General features: G+C 35.7%; 2 protein-coding genes across 2 annotated transcripts; both read left to right on the top strand.

Annotated features, from left to right (window-relative positions):
- The first annotated feature begins 7,364 nt into the window (after nt 1-7,364).
- On the top strand, nt 7,365-7,892 carry LOC141679927 (uncharacterized). Its single transcript, XM_074486287.1, has one exon. The coding sequence runs from the start codon at nt 7,365-7,367 to the stop codon at nt 7,890-7,892; it is 528 nt and encodes a 175-aa protein (XP_074342388.1).
- A 649-nt stretch (nt 7,893-8,541) lies between these two features.
- On the top strand, nt 8,542-9,427 carry LOC141679926 (uncharacterized). Its single transcript, XM_074486286.1, has 2 exons — nt 8,542-8,933; nt 9,352-9,427. The coding sequence occupies exons 1-2, from the start codon at nt 8,542-8,544 to the stop codon at nt 9,425-9,427; spliced, it is 468 nt and encodes a 155-aa protein (XP_074342387.1).
- Nucleotides 9,428-15,543: the final 6,116 nt, after the last annotated feature.

Here is a 15,543-nt window from a genome sequence, read left to right as displayed (position 1 = left end):
TCCAGCTCAAGTCAAAGACACTGCTAATGATACAGTGGTTACCCCTCCTATCTCTCCTATTAAAGCTACAGATGATGCTAAAGAACAAACTGAAAACTCTGAGATAGATATTCACAATTTAAATATACCAAATGTTCTTTGTCTGGAAGCTCCATCTACAGAAGCTCAACCATCTACGGTTAACTCTCCAATCTTAGATGCTGAGAGACCATCTACACCAGCTCTGGAGATAAATTATGATGCTCAGAATTTAAATGAAGTTGTTCCTGAATCTTCAGTTGCTTCACACACTGTTGTGCTGTCAGAACATAATGAGTCTTCCTCAAGTTCTGAAGACAATGTTTTTGTTGAGACTCCAGTTCCCATACTAGGCAAGGAAGAATTGGTGAAGAAATTTGTTGAACAGGAAGCACCTATTCTATGGGAGGATACTCACAGAGGTGTGGAGTGGACTAAGAAGTGGAATGAATCAGATTTTATTCCAAGCTCTAATGTTCTGACAGAGCATATTGCTAAAGCTGATGAGTTGCTCACAAATGCTGATTTAAAGACACAACTCAAGATCACTGCTCTATCTACCAAACATCTTCAAGATCTACATTCTTCTACTCATGAAAAGGTTGATACACAAAAGGAAAAAGCTGATAAGCTAGATCTACAGATCAAGCTTGACAAGAATAGGTATATTAGACCTACTCTGGAGAAAATTGAAGCCATTGAGAAGATTCAAGAGAAGCAACATGCCCAAATTGATGAGGTTCTGGCTAACCAAGCTTCTCATAAAGCTCAATTGGATGAAATCCAATCTTCAGTTGAAATTCTTCTCTCTCTCTCTTACTTCCTGATGATGCCAAAAAGGGGGAGAAGGTAGTTAAGTCCAAATGCTCACCTACTCAAATACTGAAGAAAAAGGATGATAAAGGTGATGACCAGGGAAACTCTGATAAGAGCAGAGGTCAAGGAAAAGTTCAAGGAAAATCTTCTACACAGAACAAGTCAAGTTCTGATGCTGTGAATGCTAAAAGTCTAAAGTCAAGTTCTGATAAACAAAGTCTGATGTCAAGTTCTGATATTCTGATTCAGTCAGGATCTAAAGATTCATAAAAGTTTTTACAAACTCTGAAGCAAAAAGGGAAGCAGACTACTGTTTATTACAAAGATCCTAAAATCCATACACTTGATGAGGAGATAGCTAGAAGATTATTTCTGAAACAAAATCCAGGAATGGATTTGGAAACTCTCAAGGAGGAAGAAGCTAGATTTGCAGCTGAGAAGACAAATCTTAAGTCTAAAGCTTCTGATGCAAAGAAACCTCCAAGGCCTAAGGAAAAAGGCACTGTGATCAGGGAAAAGTCAAATTCTGAGGCTTCAAAGTCCAAGACTAGATCACAAACTGAGATTGATCCTAAGACAAAAGAAAAAGAAAAGGTTGGTGAACCTTTAAAGATTGAGAAAAAGATAAATTCTTCCGTTCCATTCTATCAAACTACAATGCATGATGATGATTTGATAGAAGATGAAACTGTTCAAATTCTGAAAAGAAGAAAGATAATTGAAGAATCTAAAACAACATCTGACACTGCTCAAGTTGTTCAGAATGAAGAACAACAAGTTACAGAAGAAACAACAAATTCTGATCAAGTTGATTTGAAAAAAATGACAATTGCTGATAAGAAGAAGCTGTTATGGAAGAAATCTACTCCAGTTGAACCAAAATCCAATCTTATGATTAATCAACTCGCAACATTTGGGTTGAGAGCCAAGCAACCTAGAGATAGAGCTGGATTAGGTTCTGATGAAGAGAAGATACAAACAGGAGTAGAAGTTACTCTAAGAGATCCTTTCATGTTGACAGACAAACTATATGAACAAATCAAATAAAAGCACCTTGACAAAGTGCTGTCTGCTCAAATTGTGATAGATGCTCATGATAAGGATAATCCAAAGGAGAAATTGATTTTATTTCTCAATGATGTACTAACTTACAGACTAGCTGATACTGATGTGCTAAAGAAGTCTGTCAGAGAACTTCAACATATTCACTATCTTCTGGAAGTAAAATCTGATGTTACAAGAAAGTGGTCAGAATATATTTTGAAGGCAATAAGAGATCTACTTAGAATCTCTGGTACAAAGACTTCTCAGTATATACCAATGATTACTGAAGGTGATGGAAGAGAAATTCCTATGTTGAAGAACTCTGCTAAGGTGGAAGTTATTCTGAAAGGAAGATGCTTATGTTATAATGAAAGCTCTTCACATCCTAGAGTTATCAGACTTGGTGATGGACTTGAAAGAACATCAATTCAAGCTCTCAGAACAATCATTTATCAAAATGGTGATAGTAAAGATGAAGAACTAATGCAGGTCAAAGCACAGTTAGTTGAAGTTTTGAGAAAAGATGAAGACAAGCTGGTAAAAGATTTTGTTAAGAATCATTATGGATCCAGATTGATCCATTGATGTTGGTAAAGCTACAAGGACTGTAAGTTGTAGTTAATAGTCTTATTAAACTCTTATTGTATTTGAACTTAAAATGTTTTTAACATCATCAAATCTAATAACTTGTATATTTTTGCACAATTTACAAGTTGGGGGAGATTGTTAGATATATTTGAGATGTCATGTCTAATATGTTTCATGTTTAGTTTTCAGATCTTAACAAACAGGAAATATCAGTACTTACTGGAATCAGTACTTACTGGAAGTCAGAACCTAAGGATATCAGAACTTAAGTTATCAGATGATAAATATCAGAAGATAGATATCAGAACTTAAGTACGGGAGGACTTACAGTTAAGGAAGGAAGCTGATTTACAAGAAAGAAGATCAAGACTAATACAAAAGAAGATATACATGGAAAGAGTTAGAAGATAAGAAGACTTGTATAAGATATGTGATTGATATATTTTAGGAGACAGAATTATATTTCATATCAATTAGAAGTTATCTTGTAAATGTGTACTATATAAACACAGACATAGGTTTACACTATATGTGTTATCATTATCAAGAAGATCATACATTGTAACCTAGCAACTCTCGTGATATTTGTTCATCACTGAGAGAGAATAGTTCCATTGTAACAGAGTTTATTATATTGAATATATCTGTTTACTATTACTTGTGTTCAAATTCGATTTGATTGTATTAAATACTGTATTCAACCCCCTTCTACAGTGTTGTGTGACCTAACATAAAATAACATAAACAATTTTAAATAATAATAATAATAATAATATTTGCAAATATGGAATATTACATCATCCAAGTCATCTTTGGTGTTGAATTGAGTAGTTGGCAACATGGTTTTAGCATTCTGCAAGTATCTTCCCAAAATCTCGATTATAACAACTGGAATGTGAGATAACTCATTCCAGTTTGATGAGTCAGTGAAGGCATAAGATACGTGGATTGTCGGGTTGTCACATTGAACAGAACCTGTAATATAAAAAGGGAATTAAATGAAAAAGGAAATAATATGTTTTAGTGTACGAAAGTGAATTACGTTTAATGTTACTGTATAAATATATGTTATTTGATGGGTATGTGTGTGAATCTGTGATTTGTGGATTTTAAATGTTTTTAAAAGAATTTAGTTGGTAAAAATAAGGATTATTTTGGTCCTTATATATTTTTATAAAATAAGCAGAGTATGATCAAAGTGTGAAATTTATTTTATTATCTCTAGAATAGTCCTATGGACTTTTTAAAAATGGTAGTTGGATTTAATTGAATGCTTTGATATTTTAAAATGATTTTACAGAGTTTATTTCTATTACTAGGGATTTCTTTGTAAAATATATAGAAATTAATTTTTTCGCTCAAAAATTATTTTGAAAAATGGGAAAAAAGCTAATTTTATGCTTATAATTTTAAAAATAGAATTCGTGATATTTTCTGATTTTATAAAAGCTATTTTAATTATATTAAATAGAGTTCAATGATTATAAAATAAAATAAGAGAAGAGAAAAACAAAAATTCAGAAATAGATGGCAAGTTAATATTTTGCCCCTGCCATCTAAATATATATACTCCCTTCCCCTTCCCATTTCTTTTTCTTTTCCTCACCCGGTTTCTCTCTTCTATCTCTCTCGACTCTCTCTCTCTCTCTCTCTCTCTCTCTCTCTCGATTTGGAAAGCGGAGGCATTCAGGCTAGAAAAGGGAAGAAAGTCTTAGGTGGCAGTAGCTCAGGTTCCGTAAAACAGGAAAGCTTTTTTAAGCAAGTAACTCTGCCTTCTATTATGAATTGCTTATAGAGAGATTGTTGATGCAATGCACTGATAGAATAAAGGGTATTCGTAGAAATTGTTATTAATTTTTGTGATGACCCTGTTATCGATCTTTGCGATAAACTTGTTATTAATCCTCGTGGTAAACCATAATAGTAGTACCTTGTTCCAATTACTTATACCCTGTTCTCGAACATTGTTAACCTATGATCCTTTGACCCTAAAAAGAGTCATAACGAACCTTTCGTATATCAAATCTTGTTAACCTAGATTTCATTCACGTAAGAGGCTAGCGGGACTAGTCCAGTCATGTAAGAGGCTAGCGGGACTAGTCTAGTCACGTAAGAGGCTTGCGGGGCTAGTCCAATATAAGGATGAAACAATGCCATAGGTACCTTAACGACCAGATGAAGGTCGGTACGGGCGGATCACCCATTTTATATTTAAAAGATGGATATTCCAATCAAGGGTTTTTATTGTTAATAATGAAAGTAAATGATTATAAATGTTGCAACAAGCGTTATGCTTTTCTTTTGATTTGAAATCGAATAGTTTGAGTTGAATCTTCTTTAAAATCTTGAGAATCTTGTCTGGGAACCCTATCGTAATACTTTTATATTGAAGCTCATAGCTTAAAAGTGATATATCTCTCAAAGTGTGAAACTATCTCTGAGAATTCTGTCGATTGAACTTGAGAACCATTGGTTATTCGAATCTAAATCTTGAAAGTTTTGAAACTTTCCTTTGGAACCCTTTCCTATAAATTGATAGAGTGTTGCCACCTAGTTTTTACTTTGAAATAGAATGCCTCAATTGTTGTTACTTATGTTGAAATTTAGAATTGTTTATATAGTTACATGCTGACCTTCTTTGCTTTGATCTAACCATGACAGTTAAGCAAGAAGATGGCCAGACTTAGGCACAACGCTCGCAAAAGCGTTCCTGGCGGTCCCTATCGTGTTGTGAATTTCAGATGCCAGAGTAGGTAGATTCAGTTTGAGTAAGTGATAATAAGTTGGTGAGAAGTGTATTAGCTGAATCAGATACTTTTTGGTTATTTGTCGATTCCAAGTCGGAATCGAATAATTTGAATTTATTTATATTTTGGGTTGTAATAATTATATTCTGGTTGGTAGTTATAATCTTGTCTCATACTTTATCATGTTTAGATCTTGTTAGTTTCAGGGTTTATTATATTCTCCTGTTATTATATTAGTTTATTGGTGTTGTGGGTCCTCATTCCTAACCCAGAGATTGAGGGCGTCACATTTATCACCTCCCCATCTTCATCTGTCTTCTTCTTCTTCTTTGTCTTGAGATCAGTCTCCAATATCATGATTAGTCTTAGATTACCTCTAACACAATTTTTGGGGATTGTGAAGTATTTGTACTTTCTAGTTTGTGGACAGATGTAGGCCACCCCTTGCTTGGATGAAGATAGGCTTCAGGAAAAGCAGCTATTTGGGCCTTTTTAAGTTCATTAAGCAGTTGAGTGTTCTCTGGAATAACTGGATTTACTCTATCAATAATGACATCCAGCTTAGATCCTCTCTTGTATTGATAATTTGAGAGAGACACCTGTTGACATTTGTCTAAACCATAATCATTGACATTGCCCACTATCCTTTTCTCCAAGAAGTTTCCAACCTTTACAATCACCACTCTCAGAAAGTTAATGTTGTTGACCAAAACTCTTTTGTAAGTGACGTAGTTGTTGTGAAGAGAGACTCTTAGCATAATTAGTAGCTCATTGAACTCCATGTCTTGACAGGGTCTTTATACAGCTTTTTGGAGTCTGTCTTTACTAACATCTTGAGAAATTTTAACTTCAGTAGAGCTTGGGCCAGAGTGTGAGATTTTCCAACTTCTTTTGATTGCAGTTGAGCTTCTTTAGACCCTAAGAAGGATCCGTCTGAGGACAGTGTTGCCCCTATGCATGTTTCTCCCCTAATACTAGTACCTGATTCCCCAGAGGTTAGGGCAGATTCCCCAACTCCTATGACATAGTCCCCAACTCCCGAAAGAGTGCCTATTGTGCCAGTACCTGCCCATATTAGTGATGATTTGGCCTGGGACCGTGATTTTGTGTTTACTCGCATACTGAGTTGAGATCTTTGGTAGACCGGTTGGCCCGAGAGTCTAGGTTATAAATGTTAGTTCTAGAGCCCGAGTGGCGTGTTCGTATTGAGATGGTGGAGCAGGTTGCCCGTAGATGGTTGGACGAGGGACCTTCTTACAGTGATGTTGAGGCCGAGGCCCGCAGAGTTCATAGATTGTGTGTTGGATGTTGTCTGTGTTGAGGGAGATTCTGGAGTGCGATGTGTAGTGTCGGTGTGAGTTCAAACTGGACATCTGGTAAACCCCGTAGTAGTTGTTGTTATTTCTTTTTAGCGCCAGTAGGCTTTGGGATACTAGGTCAGATGCCGGGATCCCTTTTATATTGTATTATGATTTAAAATTAGTGTTGGTTGTATCAGTAGTAGACAGGTAGAAGTTAGGGGTAGATAGGGGGATATTTTCCAGATTTTTCCTCTGTTTAACCCTGCTATGTTATTGTACCTTATTCCCAGAACTTATTGTACTTGAACTATTTATCTGTGTACTTTGGTTACCTTGTTGAAAATCAAAGAATTTCATAAACCAACTATTTATGCATCTTGTTTCTATATTGTGGATCCCTGGGTTTATAAACTATTTTGGACATCCTGTTTTCCAAGTACTCATATCCAATACCTTTGTGATAATATACCTTATGTCATGTGAGAACCCTAACCGGTGAGTGAATTATGTAGTAATAGGATTGCATGCGCAAATGTATAAAACTTAAAACCCGAAATGCTATTTCTAAAAGAACCTCTATTGTCATATATGCCATGCTATCGTATTGCTACATAATTTACCATTAGGTTTATAAAATGGCCACTTTACCAAATCACCAAGAAGAAGAAACTCAACACCAAGACACTCCTATGATGAACCGAATCTTTCAACTTATGCAATAACCCTCGACCCCTAGAGTCGGAAACTTCAAACATTTTGAATCCGTTCATCCCCTAGAGTTTGTAGGATTGCCAGATCTGATTAAAGCTCAGTCCTGGTTGAGAGAAACAGGAAAAAAGCCTTTGAGTTAATGAAAGTTAAGGACGAAAAGAAGGCACAATATGCAAATTATTTTTTTAAGGATGAGGCTAGTTATTTGTGGGAATCTACGAAGGTGTTACTAGAAGGAGAAGCCATTTCTTGGCAGAAGTTTACGGGGCAGTTCTTAGAGAAGTACTTACCAAGTTATATGCAAGATCAGTTAGAGATGAGGTTTTTGGATTTAAAGCAAGAGAATATGACGATAGTAGAGTTTGAAGTGAAGTTTTCAGAGTTAGCAAGGCTTGTGCCCGAATATGTGAATACAGAAGCAAAGAAAGCTAAAAGATTTCAACAAGGACTTAAGCCATGGATTCGTAGTCAAGTGGCTCTTCTTGAGATAAGGACTTATGCTGCTGTGGTACAGAAGGCCATGACCATGGAAGGAGAAAGAGAAGCAACTAAGAACAAAAATAAAGGAAAGAAAAGGAAATTTGAGGATTTGGAAGCATACCAAGGGAGTTCTAAGTTCAGAGGAAAGTTTGGAAGAAATGTTGGAAGTCGTGATCAGAAATTCTAGAAATTTAAGCCAGGAAACGGGATCAAAAAAATCATTTTCAGGAAGCTGGACAGTCAACAAAGGACAGCAACCCTAGATTCAGGTTTTCAAGACTTACGGAAAGAGGCACCCTGGAAGATGTAATAAGCTTAATGTGACGTGTTTCAAGTGTAATCAGAAAGACCATTACTCAACAGAATGCACTATTGGTACGGGGAAGCCAGAGATGACTTGTTTTAAGTGTGAAAAAGTTGGCCATATGGCAAGAAATTACAAGGAGCTTGTTCAGAAGGCAAATGTTCTTAAAATTGCTAAACCACCGCCTCCACCAACATAAACAATTCAGCCAAGGGCACAGATGTTTAATATGAGAATGAAAGATGCAGTGCAAGATACAGATGTGGTAGCAGGTACGCTTGCTATTAATTTAGTAGAAGTCAAAGTGTATATGGATTCTGAAGCTACTAAATCATTTATTTCTAAAAGTTCTATTGATATAATAAAGTATGTTGCGTACCCTCTAGAATCTAACCTGATTATAGAAGTAGCAAATCTAGAATGAGTTGTTGCCAATAGAGTTTTTCCTAATTGTGATATTGTTATAGAAGGTCGACACTTTTCTGCCGACTTAATCCCGTTTAAGTTAGGAGAATTCGATGTTATTTTCGGAATGGATTGGTTAGCGAACCACGATGCACAAATCGAATGTAGAAGCAAGAAAGTGAAATTCAGAACCAAGGACGGAACTGAGGTGATATTCAAAGGAAAGAAGCAAGATAGGAAATTTTTAACGGCATTTCAGGCTAAGAGATTACTGCAACAAGGATGTCAAGCTTATTTGGCTCATGTAAAGGATGCAGAGAAGGTATCCTTAAAGATTGAGGACATTCCTGTAGTTAAAGAGTTTCCCGATGTATTTCCAGGTGAATTACCTGGACTACCTCTGCATCGAGAGATTGAATTCACGATTGATTTGGCCCCTGGAATGAAACCAGTTTCGAAAGCCCCTTATCGAATGGTGCCCTTTGAAATGAAGGAACTAGTGATACAATTGCAAGAACTGTTAGATAAAGGAGTTATACGACCGAGTGTATCCCCGTGGGGGGCACAAGTGTTATTCGTAAAGAAGAAAGATGGAAGCATGAGATTGTGTATCGATTATCACAAACTTAATAACTTGACTATCAAGAATAAGTAACCTCTCCCATGAATTGATGATTTATTTGATCAGCTGAAAGAAGCTACTTGTTTCTCGAAGATCAATTTAAGATCCGGATATCATCAATTAAAGATTATGCGGAAGATATACCCAAGACGGCGTTTCGAACGAGATATGGACATTATGAATTCTTGGTAATGGCGCTTGGATTGACAAATGCGCCAGCTGCATTTATGGATCTTATGAATTTAGTATTTAAGAAATACTTGGACAAGTTCGTAATAGTATTCATTGACGATATCTTGATTTAATTAAAATCAGAAGCGGAGCACATGGAGCATTGGAGGATTGCTTTGGAAATCTTGAGGAAAGAGAAATTGAACGCGAAATTTTTTAAATGCGAGTTTTGGTTAAAGGAAGTTCAGTTTCTTGGACACGTAGTCAATAGTGAAGGTATCAAAGTGGATATCATGAAGATTGAAGCTATTATGAGTTGGGAAAGGCCAAAGACTCCAACGTAAGTGAGAAGCTTTTTGGGACTAGCTGGATATTATCGACGATTCGTTCAAGAATTTTCTAAGATTGCAGTTCCACCGACAAAGTTGACACTGAAAATTGAAAAGTTTGTTTGGACAGATAAGTGTGAAGAAAGCTTTCAAGAACTAAAGAAAAGGTTACTTTCTGCACCAGTATTGGTTCTTCCTGATGAGAAATGAAATTTTTTGATATATAGCGATGCTTCGTATAAAGGATTAGGTTGCTTGTTAATGTAACACGGAAAGGTGATAGCGTATGCGTCACGACAATTAAAGCCGCACGAGCAAAAATATCCTACGCATGATTTGGAGTTAGAAATGATAGTGTTTGCTCATAAGATTTGGGGACACTATTTATAGGGAGAAAATTGTGAAATTTATACGGACCATAAAATCTTGAAGTACATCTTCACGCAGAAAGAATTGAACATGAGACAAAGGATATGGTTGGAATTAATTAAGGATTACGACTGCACGAGAAGTTATCATCCCGGAAAGGCAAATGTTATATCGAATGCACTAAGTCGCAAGGAAAGAATGAATGTGTTAACTTCGTCCGAAGAATTGATCAAGGAATTTGAGAAGTTCAAAATAGAGGTACAAATTCCGGAAATGGTAAATGAGGTGATGTACGTGATGGCGTTTCAGCCAGAGATTTTGGAAAAGATTCGACGTTGTCAGGAACAAGTGATGGACCACGAGAAGGATAAATTGTCAGGTGAAGAAAGTAAAGCTCAAAAGGATGATAAAGGGATATACATGGTTTGTTCCCGTACTTGGATTCCTAATGTTACGAAAATAAAGCACGAGATTTTGCATGAAGCGCATAATTCGAGATTTTTGATTCATCCTGGAAGTACGAAAATGTACAAGGACTTAAAAGAGAATTATTGGTGGCCGAATATGAAAAAGGAAATCACAGAATGGATAAGCAAATGCTACACGTGTCAAAGAGTAAAAGCGGAACATCAACTACCAAGTGGATTACTTCAACCACTGGACATACCTGAATGAAAATGAGAATATATCGTGATGGATTTCGTGGTAGGATTACCAAAGACCAAGGCTAATCATGATGCGATTTGGGTGATTATCGATCGACTGACAAAGTCAGCACATTTCTTGCCAATCAATGAAATATTCTTATTGGAAATATTGGTCAAATTGTATCTGGACGAAATCGTAATGTGTCATGGAGTACTAGTGTCTATCGTGTCTGATTGAGATCCAAGATTTAACTCAAGATTTTGGCGATAATTTCATGATCATTTGGGTACGAAATTGAAAATGAGTGCAACATATCATCCATAGACAAATGGCAAAGCGAAAGGTCTATTCAAACAATCGAAGACATGTTGAGAACATGTGTACTGGATTTCAAAGTAAATTGGGACGATCGTTTACCGCTGATTGAATTTTCCTACAATAACAGTTACCACGCAAGTATTGGCATGACGCCTTACGAAACGTTTTATGGAAGGAAATGTAGATCCCCTACATATTGGGATGAAATTGGCGAGCGTAAGCTGTTGGGCCCAGAACTAGTTCAACAAACGAAAGAGAAAGTGAAAGTGATTCCCAAAAGATTGATGGCTCCCCAAGATCGACAAAGAAAGTATGCGGATCAGAATCGTAAAGATACGACATTCGAACCCGGAGACAAAATATTGGTGAAAATATCTCCATAGAAAGACTTATCTAGATTTGGAAAGAAAGGAAAACTGAGCCCAAGATATATTGGGCCCTTTGAAGTATTAAATATAATTAGAAAAGTAGCGAACGAGTTAGCACTATCGTCGCAAATGCAGCATCTCCATAATGTGTTTCACGTTTCTCTTTTGAAGAAGTATAAAGCGGGTGTTAGTCACGTAATTGAGTCGGAACCCGTGGAAATTCAAAAAGATCTTACTTATGTGGAACAACCCGTTCAAATTTTAGATCGAAAAGAAAAAGCGCTTAGAAATAAAGTGGTACCGTTAATTAGAGTTTTATGGAGAAATCCTAAAATCGAAGAATCAACTTGGGAATTATAAAGCGAAATGCGAGCCAAGTATCCCCATTTATTTGTTTAGACTAGATTCTGAGGACAGAATCCTTTTAAGGGGGTAGATTATAACGACTGGGATTTTCGTGATGTATTTATATGAATATAATATAGTTTTTGTGTTGTTATGTGGATTTATGTGTATAAAATAAAAGGTTAAATAATTTTGTGGTTTATCTGTAATTTCTGTAAAATAGTAAAAGGGAATGTGAGATAACTCGTTCCAGTTTGATCAGTCTGTGAAGGCATAAGATACATGGATTGTCGGGCCATCAGGTTGAACGGAACCCGTAATATAAAAAGGAATTAAATGAAAAATGAAATAATGTGTTTAAGTGTACAAAGGTGAATAATGTTTGATATTACTCTATAAATATATGTTATTTGATGGTTACGTGTGTGAATCTGTGATTTGTGTACTTTAAATGTTTTTTAAAGAATTTAGTTGGTAAAAATAAGGATTATTTTGGTCCTTATATATTTCTATATAATAAGCAGAGTATGATCGAAGTGTGAGATTTATTTTATTATCTCTAGAATAGTCCTAGGGAATTTTTAAAAATGATAGTTGGATTTAATTTAATGTTTTGATATTTTAAAATGATTTTACAGAGTTTTTTTTCTAATACTGGGGATTTATTTGTAAAATCTCTAGAAATTAATTTTTTCGCTCAAAAATTATTTTGAAAATATGGGAAATGAGCTAATTTGATGCTCATAGTTTTAAAAATAGAATTCGTGATATTTTCTAATTTTATAAAAGCTATTTTAATTATATTAAATAGAGTTCAATGATTGTAAAATAAAACAAAAGAAGAGAGAAATAAATTTCAGATATTAAATGGCAAGTTACCATTTTTCCCCTGCCATCTAAATATATATACTCCCTACCCCTTTCTTTTTCTTTTCCTCACCCGGTTTCTCTCTTCTCTCTCTCTCTCTCTCTCAATTTGGAAAGCGGAGGCATTCAGGATAGAAAATGGAAGAAAGTCTTAGGCAACAGTAGCTCAGGTTCCGTAAAACAGGAAAGCTTTTTGAGGCAAGTAACTCTGCCTTCTATTATGAATTGCTTATAGAGAGATTGTTGATGCTATGCACTGGTAGATAAAGGGTATTCGTAGAAATTGTTATTAATCCTTGTGATAACCCTGTTATTGATCTTTGCGATAAACTCTTTATTGATCCTCGTAAAAAACCATAATAGTAGTCCCTTGTTCTAATTACTCATACCCTGTTCTCGTACTTTGTTAACCTATGATCCTTTGACCCTAAAAAGAGTCATAACGAACCTTTCGTATATCAAATATTGTTAACCTAGATTCCTTTGATAATCATTGTGCCATGCTTATGCGTTGTTCTTTGGAACTATTCTGATCACGACCTTGTTATACTCTGTTTAACATTTGATCAATATCCTTGACTTGCGATCTTTGTAACTTTCGATTTGTTCACTTTCCTTAAATTCTTGAAATGAACTTAAGAATGACTTTTGACTTGAATGAGTCCAAACGATTTCACTTATTGATAATGTTAAAAATGAATTTAGCCAAACTTCCTTGTATTACAATATAAAGGTTTTCCAAATAAATTCCTGATGGATTGGATAGAGACGTAAGAGGCTAGTGGGACTAGTCCAGTCACGTAAGAGGCTAGAGGGGCTAGTCCAATATAAGGCTGAAACAATGTCATAGGTACCTTAACGACCAGATGGAGGTTGGTACGGGCTGATCAACTGTATTATATTTAAAAGATGGATATTCCAATCAAGGGTTCTTATTGTTAAATAATGAAAGTAAAAGTAAATGATTATAAATGTTACAACAAGCGTTATGCTTTTATTTTGATTTGAAATCGAATAGTTTGAGTTGAATCTTCTTTAAAGTCTTGAGAATCTTGTCTGAGAACCCTTTCGTAACATTTGTATATTAAAGCTCATAGTTTAAAAGTGATATATCTCTCAAAGTGTGCAACTATCTTTTAGAAACCTGTCGATTAAACTTGAGAACCATTGGTTATTCAAATCTAAATCTTAAAAGCTTTGAAACTCTCCTTTGGAACCCTTTCCTAGAAATTGATAGAGTGTTGCCACCTAGTTTTTACTTTGAGATTGAATGCCTCAAATGGTGTTGCTTATGTTGAAATTTAAAACTATTTATATAGTTACTTGTTGAGCTTCTTTGCTCATTTTTTTGCTTTGATCTAATTATGACAGTTAAGCAAGAAGATGGCCAGACTTAGGCGCACCGCTCGCAAGAGCGTTCTTAGCGGTCCCTATCGGGTTGTGGGATTTCAGAAGCCAGAGCAGGTAGATGCTGTGTGAGCAAGTGATAATAAGTTGGTGGGAAGTGTATTAGCTGAATCAGATACTTTTGGGTTATCTGTCGATTCCAGGTCAAATAATTTAAATTTATTTATATTTTGGGTTGTAATAATTATATTCTGGTTGGTAGTTGTAATCTTGTCTCATACTTTATCCTGTTTAGATCATGTTAGTTTCGGGGTTATTATATTCTACTATTATTATATTAGTTTATTAGTGTTGTGGGTCCTCATTCCTAACCCCGAGATTGAGGTCATCACATTGATTACCTCCTCATCTTCATCTGTCTTCTTCTTCTTTGTCTTGAGATCAGTCTACAATGTCATGATTAGTCTTAGATTGCCCCTAAAACAGTTTTTGGGGATTGTGAAGTATTTGCACTTTCTGATTTGTGGACAGATGTAGGCCACCCCTTTACTTGGATGAAGATAGGCTTCAGGAAAAGCAGCTAGCTGGGCTTTTTTAAGTTCATTAAGAAGTTGAGTGTCATCTGGAATAACTGGATTTACTCTATCAATAATGACATCCAGCTCAGATGCTCTTTTTGATTAAAAATTTGAGAGAGAGACCTGTTGACATCTGTCTAAATCACAATCATTGACAATGGCCGCTATCCTTTTCTCCAAGAAGTTTCCAACCCTTACAATCACCATTCTCATAAAGTTGATGTTGTTGACCAAAACTATCTTGTAAGTGATGTAGTTGTTATGAAGAGAGACTCTTAGCACAATTAGTAGCTCATTGAACTCCTTGTCTTGACAGGGTCCTTCTGCAGCTTTTTGGAGTCCGTCTTTACTAACATCTTGAGAAATTTTAACTTGAGTAGAGGTTGGGACAGAGTGTGATGTTGATTTTCCAGCTTCTTTTGATTATAGTCCAACTTCTTTATATTGTTGAATTCTAGCTTCTATCTCCCCCTTAGTCTTGGTAGCAGGCAAGAGTAAAGGACTTGGGATTTCTGGCCTAACAAATTCAGGTAATGCGGGGAGAGGTATGTTCAAAGCACCCATAATAGCACTTAAAGGAACAAAATTTTGCATTTGAAGGTGTCTGTGAGAGTCTACTAGGGTCTTTATATCCTGTTGTTGACTCTGCACCAATGTATTGAGAGCAGTGACCTGTTTTGTAAAAGAATCATTAGAGGATTAAATAGTGGAGACTTATTGCTGTAGAAACTAGATTTGTAGATTGGTTGAGGTGGAGATTGGTTATTGGGAGCTTGATGAGAGAGAAGTACCAAAAGTGGGTTGAATAGATTCCTTGATTCCCTCCATCAATAAGGCTTAGGGTTCATATCTGGCTTGGTGGAGTTGGTCCATCTTGACTTTTTTGTCATTGTTATTAGTGATTTAATTTTGGACAACTTCATGAAGAGCCAGAAATGATTGCTTTAAGTTCTTGATGCTTTGCTCCATACTAGTCACATCAAATATGGCTATTTGCTCAGCAAATTTGTTAAATTTATTTTTAATTTCTACCTGAGTTGGCACAAGGTCATCAAGTTTGTCTTTCACCAACCTCCTGATTTTATCTTGATGACTATTCAGTGTCTGTTCCAATGCTTTATCAATGAGGTGGAAAGCTTTGAGTTGTGCCTTATAGACCTCTGTAAT

The sequence above is a fragment of the Apium graveolens genome, chromosome 8 (assembly GCF_009905375.1).
Source record: "Apium graveolens cultivar Ventura chromosome 8, ASM990537v1, whole genome shotgun sequence".
Classification (NCBI taxonomy): domain Eukaryota; kingdom Viridiplantae; phylum Streptophyta; class Magnoliopsida; order Apiales; family Apiaceae; genus Apium; species Apium graveolens.
Note: the sequence above shows the minus strand (reverse complement) of the source record. Positions and strands in the feature narration are given on the sequence as shown.

Excerpts from the sequence above, each read along its gene's own strand:
- LOC141679926 (XM_074486286.1), top strand. The coding sequence starts at position 8,542 with ATGGATTGGTTAGCGAACCACGATGCACAAATCGAATGTAGAAGCAAG. Across the intron at positions 8,934-9,351 it reads GTGATACAATTGCAAGAACT|AAGCGGAGCACATGGAGCAT; the intron begins GTTAGATAAAGG and ends AATTAAAATCAG.
- LOC141679927 (XM_074486287.1), top strand. The coding sequence starts at position 7,365 with ATGAAAGTTAAGGACGAAAAGAAGGCACAATATGCAAATTATTTTTTT.